The 15829-nt window shown below is 34.5% G+C and overlaps 1 protein-coding gene across 1 annotated transcript; it reads right to left on the bottom strand.

Moving 5' to 3' along the window:
* Positions 1–2340: 2340 nt before the first annotated feature.
* Positions 2341–8719, bottom strand: LOC133699322 (chaperone protein ClpB3, chloroplastic-like). Its single transcript, XM_062122539.1, has 10 exons — positions 8215–8719; positions 7889–8107; positions 7108–7345; positions 6552–6747; positions 6031–6085; positions 5753–5903; positions 5150–5458; positions 4562–4827; positions 3383–4306; positions 2341–2966 (listed from the first exon to the last, which is right to left on the bottom strand). Exons 1-10 carry the CDS (start codon positions 8431–8433, stop codon positions 2640–2642), a joined length of 2904 nt encoding a protein of 967 aa, XP_061978523.1. The 5' UTR covers positions 8434–8719; the 3' UTR covers positions 2341–2639.
* Positions 8720–15829: the final 7110 nt, after the last annotated feature.

Raw genomic sequence — 15829 nt, forward strand, 5'->3', positions numbered from 1 at the left:
ATAAGATTAGCATAATTTGGGTAAAGCAGGGAGGAATGATAATGGTCTGTAGAAAGAGGCCACCAGTTTGACTGTGATATCATGGCTGTAAGCCCGTGACAGGAAAATTCGCCTACAAGAGCTCTCTCTTTCAGCCTCAGAATCGGAGGAAGAAAGCATACAATGGTATGTAACGGAGCCCTCAAGTTGAAGATATGCTCTCCTGTGAATAATAGGACAAGCTAGCATTAAAAATCACTTGTTCAGGAAATGAAGCAACAGAGGCCCTTGTTTACGAAGTTCATTTTTCGATCCTAGATGAGCAACCATAACAAGAAAGCATTAAATTGATTGATTTTATAACACAACGCAAAACAAGTATTAAAATAAGCTAATAAGCTGCACGTTAGTGCAGTAATCATCAACAAATCCAAAACAATTCGAGTTGAGTGGTGCAGGAATCTGTTACAAAATTCTATGAGAACCAAGCTTATATTATTATAATTCAACAATTTCTGGTTTACAAGCTATACAGCTTTACTTGTAGGAAACTGTCATGACTGATAAAAAAAAGTCTTGTCAGAATAAAGCTTATATAAATCAGTAACTACTGGACTTGTTGACATAATCTGATTACTGAAAGCAGTTGCAAGCTCTACGGGTTGCTCGCTATCAGTTAGCAATTTCTTATTTTATTTTTTCGTTGTGGCCAGAATGAGCTAGCTCGCTCTTGACGCTTATGGTTAAGAATGGTTTGAAACCAAGAGAGGATGCAATGCGTGCGGTAGAGGAGGAGGGGAATTGGAACTTGGCTTTGAATGTCTTCCAAAATATGCTGAAGCAGCCAAATCTTATTGCCTGTAATGCGTCGATTAATTTACTCGGGAAAGCAGGGGAGATCAAACTAGCATTTAAGGTCTTAAAAATTCTTGAATCTTGGGGCCATAAACCTGACGAATACATTGCTTGGTGGCCTGTACAGAGCAAATCAACATGTTGATGCTCTTTGAGAGAATAAAAGGAAAACAAAGATCTCAATTGAATGAACATTTATACAACACTGCTCCGGTGTCATGCCAGAAACTAGGATTATGGGATAGAGCTCTTCAGCTTTGATGGCAGGTGAAGCTTCTGGACTTCAAGTTGGTGCTTGTGAAGTTGCTCAAAAGCCAAAAAGTTGCGTTGGAAGTATATGAGCACATGGTTCACCAGAAATGCACTCTAGACACATTTACTAATCTGTCATTGATTGCATTTGGGCATCTCTTTGGGATGAAGTGGAGGGATTTCTAGATGTAGGTTTATTCCTGAACTTTCTATCCTTTTGTGCTCGAGAATAATCCCATACAAAGATTGATCTAGTCTATCTTCAAGCCTTCACTCTTCATGAACTCTTCCTTGCTTCTACCAGAGTAGCTGTGATAATTGACTGACCAGGAAGGTAAAGAATTAATGTGAATTCAGGTCCTTGTCTGTAACTCGGTAGTCCTATAAAGTTCAGAATCAAATGCCAAAGTGCAAAGTTTGGTCCTTCAAAACCTTACAGGTGGACCCTTACTTCTCTTTGGAAGAGCATTGCAGATGGTTCAGAATAACTGATAAATTTCAGTTCATCTCATCTGCAGCAAGTTCCACCAGATGTCTCCCTCTACAACGCTGTAGTTCATGGAATGTGTTTAAGAGGCAAGATTGAATCAGCGAAGAAGCTGTACACGAAATTGGTCTGAAACATGAGATGGCAAGACACGGGCCTTGATCCTACAGGAGTTGCGAAAGAATTCAACTATAAAAGGAGCAGGTTCTGTACCCACCGTAGATATTCATATCCTCAGTACTGTAACTAGAAATCGAGGAAGATAACACAAATGATAGAGTTTACTGACAAATGCTGTTCTGACCTGTTCAGAACCCACGTTACGTAGCTTTAGCATGATATGGCAAAGTAAATGAGCTGAGCCGTGTGTGGTCTTCTGGCATCTCTCTCCTCTTGCTCGATTCTATAAATGGAGGGCATTGTGAGTCAGAGGGCTGGCAAATTAACTCCATATTCCCCAGGTTGCTCATGTCCAAAAGGAATTTGTCCTGGCTGTTGTTTTTTATCGGTTCATGTCCTTCTTGATTGAAAGATTTGTATCATAGACAGAGGATTAATCATTGTAATTTCCACCCATCTCTTAATCATCTGCTGCTAATGAGCACGATATCGTTATGTTATCTAAAACCATGAATTTATGATACAACGTGACGAATTCAAATGCAGAGACATACCAGCAGCAACACAGCCAAATACATTAGGTATGGCTTTGTAAGAACGACTTTTCCTTTGTTTTGTCCACTCCAAAATACCTCGCAAAGAATTCATTTAAATAAAAATACTGTCAATTCGTTTCACTTTTAAAAGTATGTATAACAACAGTTCTGGTCTGTCAAATTAGTATCATGTCGCTCTCGTGCACTTCAGACTACAAGAACACAAGATCACCCCAACTTCACCAACCACAAAGGAATATAAAATATGTTGTTAGGAAGTCAAGGCACCTTACAAAAACTCCTCGAGACCTGTAATTTTACACAAGATGGGAAATACTCATTTAGCATGAGTTATGAACCCTCTACCCAAAATGTATAGCACCTGTATAGTGTAGTGCGGGTAAAAACATTTAGACAGTCTGTGAAAAAGCTCGACTTTCTGCAGCTGCCTTATCTTCACTAGTTTCCAGACGCTTGAAAACTAGCTTTTGCTGGGGGAGGTGGCCATTAGCAAATGCTGTAACCTGCGTATCTATTGCGACAGAATCCTCATCCTTCAATTCCCCTCTCAAGATACCCTTGGCAAGTTCGTTTTCAACATGCTGCTGAATCACCCTTTTGACTGGCCTAGCACCATAGTTGGGATCGTACCCAAGAGTCCCTAGAAACTCTACAGCTGCATCGGTGACCAATAATTTAATCTTTCGGTCTGCAAGCCTTTGCTGGACACGTCCGAGCTGAAATGCACAAGCAAACATGGCATAAGCAGTCAGGAAAATGCATGAAAACAGGACCAACATGCAATATGCTACGTGCAGTCTAAAAAGCATAGTGAAGTTAGCATTGGAATTCAAATCAAATCACTCCATGATTATCCAATAAAGAGGTCATTTCCATGAGTATCCATGAAGAGTTGTAAAAGATCCAGCACATCTTCGCACACATACATGTAAGCACACATACATCTACCAGGCTGCAAGATGATTGCAGTTAACAGCTAGGATTCAAAACACAATTATTAATTTGGGCAGTAGGATCTAGAATGAACCAAACAAGCTCTAACCATGTTTCTGTAACTATAGTTTATAACAAGTTGCAAAGACATTCACTGAAGAAAAATCATTATTAACCCAAACAAACAATACCAACATACCTGTAACCTGACAATACTGTTTATCTGATCACGATCCAGAGGCTGGAAAACTATGTACTCATCAACCCTATTCATGAACTCAGGCCGAAAGACTGATCTAGCAGCATCCATTACCCTCCTCTTAATTGTTTCATTAGCTACCTCCTTTGGCAAGTTATCATCTGTGTCGAGTATATATTGTGAACCCACGTTTGAAGTCATAATGATGACAGTGTTCGTGAAACTGACAGTGCGACCTTGTGAATCAGTCACCCTACCATCATCCAAAACCTGAAGGAAGATATTAAACACATCAGAGTGAGCCTTTTCTATCTCATCAAAGAGAATAACTGCATACGGCCTCCTGCGAACTGTCTCTGTCAACTGCCCCCCTTCCTCATACCCTACATAACCAGGTGGGGCTCCTACTAATCGTGAGACTGAATGCTTTTCCATGTATTCACTCATATCAATTCGTACAAGGGCTTCTTCAGTGTTGAACATATAGGAAGCTAGGGCTTTAGCTAGTTCTGTTTTTCCAACACCAGTGGGGCCCATGAACATGAAACTAGCAATTGGACGGTGAGGATCTGAGAGACCAGCACGAGATCGCTGAATGGCCTCAGCTACTGCTTTCACCGCAGGGTCCTGACCCACCACACGTTTATGCAGTTCATCTTCCAAATGTAATAGCTTCTCCCTCTCAGATTGTTTAAGCTTGGAAATAGGAATACCAGTCCACTTACTAACAATTTCAGCAATGTCATCACCTGTTACTTCTTCTCTCAGCATGGACTTTCCTGACTTTATATACTCATCCAACTCCTTTTCAGCACTTTCAAGTTGGCGTTGCAGAGAGCTCAGGCTCCTATACTTCAATTCAGCAGCACGATTTAGATCGTACTCTCGCTCAGCCTGCTGAATCTCAAGATTTACCCTGTCAATCTGTATAAAGCAGAGGAATAAATTTTAGCTTTGAGATTGTTACATCAATATGCATTTTATTGTTTATTTTTAAATGATTTTTGGCAAATTTGTATTTATAATAGTTAAATTACATTGGAGGTCACACTTATAATTAAGTTTGTCTTTTTTAAACTTGCAAGTGTGGCAGTGTGCAACAGAACTGTCCTCAGAGTTATCTAATATATGCTGAAGGGAAAGTTTAACTTCTGACAAATATTCATGGTGAAAATATACCTCTTCTTTAATTGATTGAATGCATGTCATGACAGACTTCTCGTGCTCCCATTGCTCTGTCAGCTCAGCTTGTTTCTTTTTTAGCAGAGATAACTCAGTATCAAGGCGGCTCAACCTATCTTTTGAAGCTTTATCTGTGTCATTCATAAGAGATAACCTCTCCATCTCCAGCTTTAAAACTGAACGGTTGATTTCATCTAGGGCAGTAGGCTTTGAAGTAATTTCCATTTTCAGTTTTGCAGCTGCTTCATCAACTAGATCAATAGCTGCAATTTGAAAAACATGAGCACTTTGTGGAACTTGTAGTTCTTAAAAAAAAAATTGTACAGACACTTAGACATTGTACAAGTTTATGCTTTCCCAAAAGAGAACCAAATATAGGATTCAATACAAATTTTATGCACAATTGATATCTCTTCTACATAAATTTAGCATATGATCATGAGGTTTAATATTAGCCATTGGCTGCAAGCACAATTTTGGAAGAATGACAAAAAGGTACAGAATTGTCACATTCAATAATCCAATACAAAATAAAAAATCTTCCAGCCTTTTAGGCTGTTATATATCTATGTGCATCAGTTTTACCTTTGTCAGGTAAAAATCTTCCACTGATGTAACGGTCAGACAGAACCGCAGCCTCCACAAGTGCACTATCAGAAATACGGACTCCATGATGCAGCTCATATCTTTCACGCAGTCCCCGGAGTATAGATATTGTATCCTCTACTGTAGGTTGATCAACAAAAACTTGCTGGAAACGACGCTCCAAAGCAGGATCTTTCTCAATATACTTACGATGCTCGTCCAGTGTTGTTGCACCAATACAACGCAACTCTCCCCTGCCAAGCATGGGTTTCAAAAGATTCCCCGCATCCATCGCCCCATTTGTGGCTCCTGAGACAAGTATTACCATGTCATTATTGCTATCCAATGTACTATCAACAGTTCATTAACAAACCTCATTTCACATATTAGAACAGCCCCTAGGTCTAGGCCACATTCAAATTCTTTATTATATTAAGAATCACCTCCTTCCAATCTAACTTCATCCAAATTACAGGTATGTTTCACTAAGTAATGGCATTCTCAAATAATTACAATATTCTAATTGAAGAAAATTCAATTCATAAAAACATAAGAGCTCAAAGGAAAAGGATATAAAGTAAAAATATCTGATATGCAGCTTACCAGCACCAACCACTGTGTGAATCTCATCAATGAAAAGGATTATCTGACCATCTGAATCTGTGACTTCCTTAAGTACAGCCTTCAATCTATCCTCAAATTCTCCTCGATATTTCGCCCCAGCAATGAGGGAACCCATGTCAAGGGATATTAGCTGTAAAGCAACAGCTAACAAAATCATTACCAGGTTATGGACAAGGCAGCCCTTCCTCTGATAACATGGGAGAGGAGAAAGGAATAGTTCCAGTGAGTAGAACTTAAGATGCACATAAAGAATGCACCTTCCGGTTCATCAAAGCTTGAGGTACATCCCCTTCCACAATTCTCTGGGCAAGCCTGTCCAAAAGTACAGTCAGAGTCATCTACACAGTACAGAAGCAGACCACCAAGACGTCATGGAAACCTAATGTAGGCAGTCAAACTAGACAAAAACTATTTAACCAACCCCCTTGCAAACTCCCCACGGCATCCAGAAGCTCAAACCAGGTCCATAAAACAAACAATCCAGTAGGAGAGTGCTGATCCCTGCACTTGGGACTTGGCACATGCTTGAGTACTGTTTTCATTATCTTAATATGTTCTATGATACAAGTAAAATATTGACATAACAATGAGTAAGTTTGTTTAAGCTGCAAGTCAAAAAAAAGTTCAGGAATAACAACTTATAAAGCCAATTGCTGGTTTGAAGTAAGCCAGAAAGTGGTCAGATCAAGAACCCAATTTATCAGAAATACCCAGCATCATGGTTGATCCTACTCCAATGATATTGTTTCTATGAAGAAGCAAACACTTAACTGCTTACCCTTCGGAAATTGCAGTTTTCCCCACACCTGGTTCACCAATAAGCACAGGATTGTTTTTCGTTCTCCTGGATAGAATCTGGATGCATCTACGGATTTCCTCATCCCTTCCAATAACTGGGTCAAGCTTTCCTGCTTTTGCCATGGCTGTCAAATCTTTTCCATACTTCTCCAGTGCTTCATACTTCCCTTCGGGATCTGTAACAAACTAACAGCATTTCTGATATGCTTCATGCAGAATTTTAAACATTGAGAGAAACAAAAAGGTGAAACTATAAATCATTCATCAACTAATATGCAGTTAAATACATATATGCATGAAAAACTGCATTTTATAAGTAACCATCTATCATATTAAAAAATGGAGATGTTTCCATGTCCCAGGAACACTAGTTCAACCCAGATGACTAACTACCCCCCCCCCCACCCCTCAGCCCCAGCATATTGTTGCGTTAAAAGAACCTGGACCATTTCACAGTTCAATCCCCCTTCCCCCAACACTTAGACACACATGCACACACGCACGCACACAAAAAGCTCACAGGGAAAGTATTCCACCTTGGTCTATAACTGATTGGCGCCCCCTAATGGATTCTATTGCAGATTTCAGAGTTTGTAAGGATATTTGGAAATCCTTAAATAATTGCTTCCCAAACCGTTGATCCTGAGCAAATCCAAGAACCAAATGCTCAACAGAAACAAATGAATCTCCATACTCTTTCTTGTATTCCCTAGCTCGCTGGATCAGGGTCTCCAAGTCACGCCCCAACATTGAACTAGTAGATTCGCTATGAACCTAGCATAAATAGACATAGAGACTCATAAAATGATAATGTGGCCATTGTAAAAGCTTCTGACACAAAATCCCAACTTGTCAAATTATTAGTTCACCGAATTGACTGACCTAGTATATGATGGAATATCCAAATGATATGTAAGTCTGTATATACCAAAAATTGACTGTTATTCTGCTAGCTAGATTTTGTTTTTTCATTATCGTGCTATCTATATAGCAGAAGCTGCTTCACAATTTCATGCTTTAGATTCAAATGAGGGTCCATTAACATATTGTGAGGTGTTTCAGCCCACTGTTTCCAGTACCCAAAACTGTGTTCATGACTAGAACACTAAGCTACTAAACAAGTGCTGGTCACGTTTCCAAAGACATCCAATCAACGCCTTACATTGTATTGAAAGATTGGCCGCCTAAAAAAACACATTGCTTAGGAAGTTTTTGATAGTCAGGTGTCAAATTATTAAGCAACAAAATGGCATTCCGGCTTCCATCTTGGAGAATGATGCCAAAATCCTAGCTTAAACTTGAACATATAGGAATTACCTTGGGTTGGCGTTGTATAGACTTGTCGGTGGCTTCAAGAAGACGAGTATTATCAACCCCAACTTTGGAAAAGATGCGGCGAGCAAGGCCATTCTTTTGCTCCAAGAGGGCTCTCATCAAATGCTCCGTCTCCACTATCTGATGCTTGTTCTCTTTCGCCACATCTAGAGAAGATACAATTCCTTGCCATGCCATGTCTGTAAATTCTTGCTGCGTAACCTGTCAAATCTCCCAAACTCGTCACTCAAGAAGCTCTAGTTCAACATAATTTCAATATATAAATAATTGGCCATCATTGCTACTTTAGGTATTAACTTATCACATACCCTTCCATTAGAAGAAGCAGCGCATCTAACGACAAAGGAAGAGGGTTTAGCCCTTGTCGAAAAGGCACCATTTCTCTTGTTCAACTCCAGCGACTTCACAGAATTCCGCTTTACGGGGAAGCTTATAAGAGACTTTCGGGGTAACAAACCACTACTGATAGAATCTGAATAGAAAGGACACAAACTAAACGAAGCCGCCGTAGCGGTCGTGGTTGCCATACGGCGGAACAGAGTTACGAAAGAAAATAATACAAAGTGAGGAGATAGAAGCAGTTAAAGTGAAAGGGAAGAACTTTCTTATATATATATTGTTGTAAAAAAAAAAAAAACAAGAAGAAGAAGAAACTGTTGGGTGGTACGGTAAGTAGGACTGTAGTATCATCAACTATGTGTTGGTTTCTTTTAAAGACAGAAGAAGAAGAAGACGAGAAGATAGGGAAGGGGTGTTTTAGGCCCTCTTGATTTGTCGACAAACAATTTTGCTCTGGAGAGTGGTATCTTAAAAAAACAAAATGAATTTTAAAAAAGTAGATTATTGTTAGAAAAATATTTATCATTTAGCTATATATATATATATATATATAAAATAATGAAAAAACTTTAGTTTCTAAAAGTGACTTTTATTTTTCTAAATTGTAAAACACTTTCCTTCATCTAAAATTTATATTTTTTTATTGAAAAAGAAATTTTATTGACCATTCTTTTATAATATAGATAAACATGAAAAAGTAAAGAAAATATCTTCTTAAAACGTTTTTTTTCTCCGGCGGCTTTAACGTAGTTTTTGCCTCTCACGATTGTTTTTGAGTTTTTTATTTTATTTTGTTCGAAATCGGAACACGTGGCACTTTTTGGTGCAAGGACCGACCGCCTTATGGATGGATGGGTACGATGGAGATGGTCTAGATAGGGCTTTGGGCTCATTTTCAATTTTTATTATGATTTGGGCCTTTTTTATAATTAAAAGAGAGAGAGAGAGAGAGAGAGAGAGAGAGAGAGAGAGAGGGTGGAATGGTTCTCCTCCATTCACGTAAATTATGATGGTTCTCGTTTGAGTGAGAAAAGTATTGCTTGCACTCGATAATATAATATAATATATATATATATATATATATATATATATATATATATATATATAATTACAAAGAATAAATGCATTAAAATATTTGATTCAATATTATACTATTAACGCAATACAGCTATAGTAATATATAACACCCATACTAGTATGTAAATCTTAACAGCCTTTAATTAAAAAAAAATATTGGTGAATTTGTTTTTAAATAAATTTATAAAAGATACATTAATCTTATTTTTCCCATTTATTTATCATGTAAAATTATAAACAATATAAAATAAATCTTTTAAATCACTCTTAACCTGTATATTATTTTATTGACTCTTTTTTTTTTTACCGTCAAAACTTTTAAAATACTTAAAAAGAAGCCAAAACTAATAATATTGAAATCCGAAAATAATATAATTTATTTAAACAATTACACCTTTTTGTTTTTTGTGTAAAATTTATTGTAAACAATTACAAATTTTACCATATAAAATCACGCTTACTTAATCAATGTCTTTAATAAATATCAATGATTTTTACTTAAATATTTTATTTTTATCTATTCTTAACACAATCCAATAATAAATAAAGTTTAATAAATGCACCTACATAATATTTAATGGATGCTCTAAGAACACTTCAAAATGCAACTCAACAAAATCTTCTTAACCTCTCTCCAAAAGGGTCTTGTGCAACTTGGAAAATTAAACACCAAATTCTACCGCTTGTTGTATTATGAATCTAAATTAAATAAGAAAACTCATTATATATAGAAAAACTTAAAAAGTTTCCACCAATTGAAATTTGATACTCAATACTCAGCATTCTATATTTGAACCGGATTTCACCGTGCAACATAACATCCTCAAATTTGGATTTCTTGAATATTCAAAGTCTTTTGATTTAATTTGTTAGCTATAATATCTAGGTTTAGACAGATTAATTTATATACAATTACTTGATGTATAGAGATTAATTGATGGACAACTAATTATGCATAATTACTGTTTTAAAGAGATTGTAATTATAGTCCAAGAGTAATTATAGGATATAAATATGATAATGCTCTGACTATTTAAAGAGAAAAGAACAAGAGCTTTCATTGAGAGACATGGAGACCATTTTGACATGATGTGCAAGTTAAAATTCTAAATTTTATGCTTAACTCTTTGGGTTGGTATTTTTTTCTAAGTCAAGTTGTGGGATATTTTTCTTGGGGTTCTCTCTTGAGATTATTTTTTCTTGGTTTGGGTTTATAGGCAATTTCTAGATGTAAAAAGATTCTTTTGACACCAAGCTCTATTTTTTCACTAGTTCATTTTTTTTTAATTTATTATGAAAAAAAAAATTATTATTTGTTTTAATGGAAAGAATTATCCAATTTGGAGTTTCAATTCAAGATATTTATGAAAGGGAAAAGAATTATAGGTCACTTAGATGAGTCATCTAAGGCTCTCAGTAATCCCTAGGTTATTGATTCTTGGGAGAATAAGGATGTTCATATTTTCTCCTAGTTACTGGGTTATATTGAACCATATATAGTGAATCATCTTTGATCATTCATTATTGTTATGGAAATGTGGACTTATCTTTAAAGAATTTATTCTCAAAATAATGTTGTTTGAAAGTATCAATTAGAGTTAGAAATTGAAAACGATCACCAAGGTAATCTTTCTATTAAACAACTTTATTCTAGTTTTCTTAATTATGGAGTAAATATATTAGAATAGTTCATTCTATTGTTCCTAATAAGGCCTTAATGGCACTACAAGTTGTTCATCTTGAGAGCCAAAGAGATTAGTTTCTAATAAATCTAAGACTAAAATTTAAGATTCCACGTGTTAGTTTAATCAATTGACATCATGTTCCATCTTTGGAGGTTTATTTATGGGAATTATTATATGAAGAACAACACCTAGTCACTTAACATGAACTTAGCCTAGAAGTCATGATGTTTAAGATAGTTAATGTGACATGTGTTGCTCAAGAAAAAAGAAAGATTCATTTTAATGGCACTACAAGTTATTCATCTTGAGAGCCAAAGAGATTGGTTTCTAATAAAACGAAGACTAAAATTTAAGATTGCACGTGCTAGTTTGATCAATCAACATCATGTTCCATTTTTAGAGGTTTGTTTATGGGAATTATTACATGAAGAACAACGCCTATTCACTTAACATGAATTTAGTTTAAAAGTTATGATGTTTAAGATATTTATTGTGACATGTGTTGCTCAAGGAAAATGAAGATTCAAGTCACAAACTCAGTAGATCAAATGTAGGGAGTTTGGATATATTGCAAAAAACTATAGCAAGAAATTTTACAATTATTACAAAAAAAAAGGCACGTCATTAAATATTGTCAAGTGTGACTTCAAAATTAACAAACTTTAACCCCTTATAATATTGTCCAGTCCAGTTTCACAATTGCCTATTTGATTCTTTTTTTAGATCGGTAATTTGTTAGCAGTTATTCTTTTACTCTTACATCTGAAATCATAGTTTTGAAACCCGACCCGGTCATCGACCCGGTCCAGTGATTGGATCACGGGTCAGATGGGTTGACCTGGGTCAAAAAAAAAACACCTATATAAAACACCTAACTAGTTACAATGCAACATTTACATAAATCAAATTTAAATTTTAAACCAACAAAATAAATTTAATTCAATATCCAAAACAAAAAACAAATGTAAATTTTAAAATATTTAAAACAAAACATTCAACAACATAAATTTTAAAATATTTAAAATAAGAGAACTGATACATTACCCGAAGAAGCAATGCCCAATCAAGAACTATGAATCGATAACAACTTCATGATTTTCTAAAAAAATAATTATTAATTTTTTTTTTATTTTAGAAACACCCTTATATGTTGGGATGCAAATTTAATAATTTCTTTTAAATACTAACTTTACTATTAAAATAAAAATTTTAAAAGGACAAATCTCTTTAATTATCGAAACCAATCTTTGAGTTAAAAATAGTTGTGAGCAAACAGAAAATATCTAACTACTAGCCATTGGGAGAAGGAGAGAGAAGCCGCTTGTATCAAAAGAAATGGATGGTTGGAGGCAGTTTGCACGTGTAAAGGCAAGAATAAAAGGAGAAATAAAAAAAGACATGGAGGGAAAACAACATTCATCTTCGTCATTTGACCTCTATGCATATAAAAAAAATAGGTCGGGTCTCGGCCGGGTTTACCCGGGTCGGCCAGGTTTCATCGAACTAACTCCCAGGCGGGTTTTTTCTTAGACCCGGACTGGTCCCATACCCGGGTCGACCTGCCGGGCCAGTCAGGTTTCGCCAGGCTAACTCCCAGGTGGGTTTTTTCTTAGACCCGGACTGGTCCCATACCCGTGTCGGCTGGGTCCCGGGTCAACCCGCCAGGCCGATTCAGGTTTCAAAACTATGCCTAGAATGGTTAACAAATTATTGTTTTTGTCTTCTTACTTTTTCTTGGATGGTTAACTGTACAATATTCAATCATATGACTAGGAGTACAAATGCTTTACACAATATTTATATTCAGATAACCAATGACAACTCTCTTTATATTATAAAAGATTGGAGATTTAGGATATTTCTTCAATTATATTTTTATGCCTCCAGATTTATCTACCAAATTAAAATTTATTGGCTAATTGTTATATAATAATTGTAAAATTCAATTTGATCATGATGATTATCGTGTGCATGATTAAGTGTCGTGGAAAATGATAGTAAATGGTCTAAAGTGGGATGTTTATTAACTCTTCATTTTTTGATTCTTGGGTCTATTGCTTTTAGTTGTAGTGTAATTGTTAATAATAATAATGTATGACATAAGAAATTAGAACATCTCAATTCTATTATTTTAACTTATCTTATGAAACATGGTTATTTAGATAATAAAGATTTTCTTTCATATTCTACTATGTCTTTTGCTTGTGGTTCATATAAACTTGGTAAAAACAACTCCTAACCCTTTCCTTCACATAATAATTAGGCTTCTACTTGTTTTAAGATCATTTATATTAATGTATGGGGTGTCAGCCCCATTTTCTCACATGTTTAATACAAGTATTTATAACATTTTTTTATAATTATATTTATTTAGTTTAGACTTTTTTTTTTTCTAAAGCTTATGTGTTTTCTGTCTTTCAAAATTGTATTGTCTTTATTGAAAATCAATTTTCTACTTGTTTTGAAACTTTAAGATCTGATTCAATGAGGAATATATGTTTAATTTCTTTCAACCGGTTTTCTCTTCCAACATTCCTGGTTATACGCTCTTTAACAAAATAAGGTTGTCAAGCGTAAGAATTATCACTTTTATATGTTATTTGTACCTTGATAAGTGAGTCTTCTGTACCACCAAGATTTTAGGTAGAAGTATTATCCATAAATGTTTATTTGATTAACCATCTATCCTTATAAGTTCTCAATTTTAATTCTCCATGTTCTTTTTTATTTAGTTTTTCTCCTAAATATAATTCTTTTCATATATTTGGTTGTGTTTGTTTTGTTCACTTACAATCCACTGAACAACACAAGATTGCTACTCAATTTGTTTTGTGTACTTTTATAGTATATATTAATGTCTATAAAGGGTTTGTGTGTTATGATTTGGCTGCTAATAAACTTTGTATTTCTTGAAATACAATCTTATTTGAAAATCAACATTCATTTCAATCTTTTACTTCTCATAATTCCTTTTCATTTTTACTTTTAAATTTTGATGATGTGTTAAGTTATGAACATTTTAATTTAGGAATTATGTATTAATGACGTCATCCACCAGTCCTATAGCATGAACTACCCCCAACATCAAATCCTATCAAAGCTTAACCTCGTTGGTCATTTTGGATTTCACATTCTTCAAATAGGTATGAGTTCTTTCATACAACTCTTCAAGCTACTCTTAATACTTCTATTGTACCTAAGTCTCACTCTAGACTTCTACTCAAGCATGTTGAAAACAAGCTATACAAGAAAAACTTAAGGCTCTTTGGGATAATCACACGTAGGATATTGTTCCTTATCATGATTGCATCAAAATTTTTGGCTATAAATGGATTTATATCGTAAAGTTATAGCTTGATGGTTCTATTGCAAGGTATAAAGCCTCGTCTGATGGCTCATAAGAATCGACAAGAGTATGGACTTAATTATAAGAATCTGTTTGTATCTATTGCTAAAATAGCCAATGTTAGTATTTTTTATGGTTATTATTGCCTCGAAAGGATGATCAATCTGATATATAATGTGAAGAATGCATTTCTATATGAAGACCTCAAAGGAGAAATTTATATGACTCCTTCACCTAGTAAGTTAACTCACTCCTCTACTGGGGTTTATCATTTAAAACAACATTTATATGGATTAAAAAAGGCATCATTTGCCTAGTTTGAGAAGTTTTGTTCTACAACTCTTGATTTTAATTTTATTCAGAATCAGTTTAACTCATCTCTCTTTCTCTAAACGATTACTACTAGAATAACCATATTTAATCCTTTAAAAATATCTAACATGTTATTTTTGATCAACTAATTTTGTTAGTTCATTTTTCAATCTCAACATGTTTATGTTCATTTATGGCTCTTCTATATATTTTTTTTTCTCAATATCAACATGTTTATTTCCATTTATAGCCCATCAATATTAATTTTTAATCTCAACATTCTATGCCCATTTATGGCCTATCAATATGATTTTTCAATCTATGCCCATTTATGGCCTATCAACATTATTTTTGCATCTCAATATTTTTATGTCCATTTATGGTCCATTTAAGTACCTTTTATTTTCAATTTCAACATGTGTATGTCCATTTATAACCCATCAATATTATTTTTTAATCTCAATATTTTTATTCTCATTTACTCAATTCATTTATTTAATACAAGCACATTTTCTGCTCCTTGATACTATTAACCATCACATCAAAATAAGTGTTCATTTAATTCTGTCAAGATCCACAACCGCGCTTATGTGGTCAACTAATTACTTTTCTAATTCATAGCCCCATCTCATGCTTTTAGCTCATTTCATTTTAAATTAATGTCCAAACAATTGGCTTCATTTAATTTTTATAGTTCCTGTCTAAACGACTAACTTATTTAAATTTTATATCCCTTTTTCCAAACAATTGGCTTTCTTTCATATTATATATTATAAGGTCCACTATTATGGTCACTTTAACTTCACATGTTAATTTTCTTTATTGCGATCGATTACAATTTACATTCATTTTTTTCATCTTTGCGGTCAATTATATCACATATGGATTTTTCTCCGTTGCAGTCGATTACAATTTGTATATGGATTTTTTGTTATTATAGTCGATTAAAATTCATATACTAAATTTTTTATTGATGCGATTGATTACAATTCATATACTAATTTTTTTTCATTGCAATTGATTACAATTCACATACTAATTTACTATCATTACAGTTGATTACAATTAACATACAAATTTTCTGTCCTACGAGCATAATTTTTATGATGAAAAATATATACACAATACATAATAATTTCATTGAATTCTAACATTACAAGAGCA

This window comes from Populus nigra, chromosome 7 (assembly GCF_951802175.1).
Source record: "Populus nigra chromosome 7, ddPopNigr1.1, whole genome shotgun sequence".
Classification (NCBI taxonomy): Eukaryota; Viridiplantae; Streptophyta; class Magnoliopsida; order Malpighiales; family Salicaceae; genus Populus; species Populus nigra.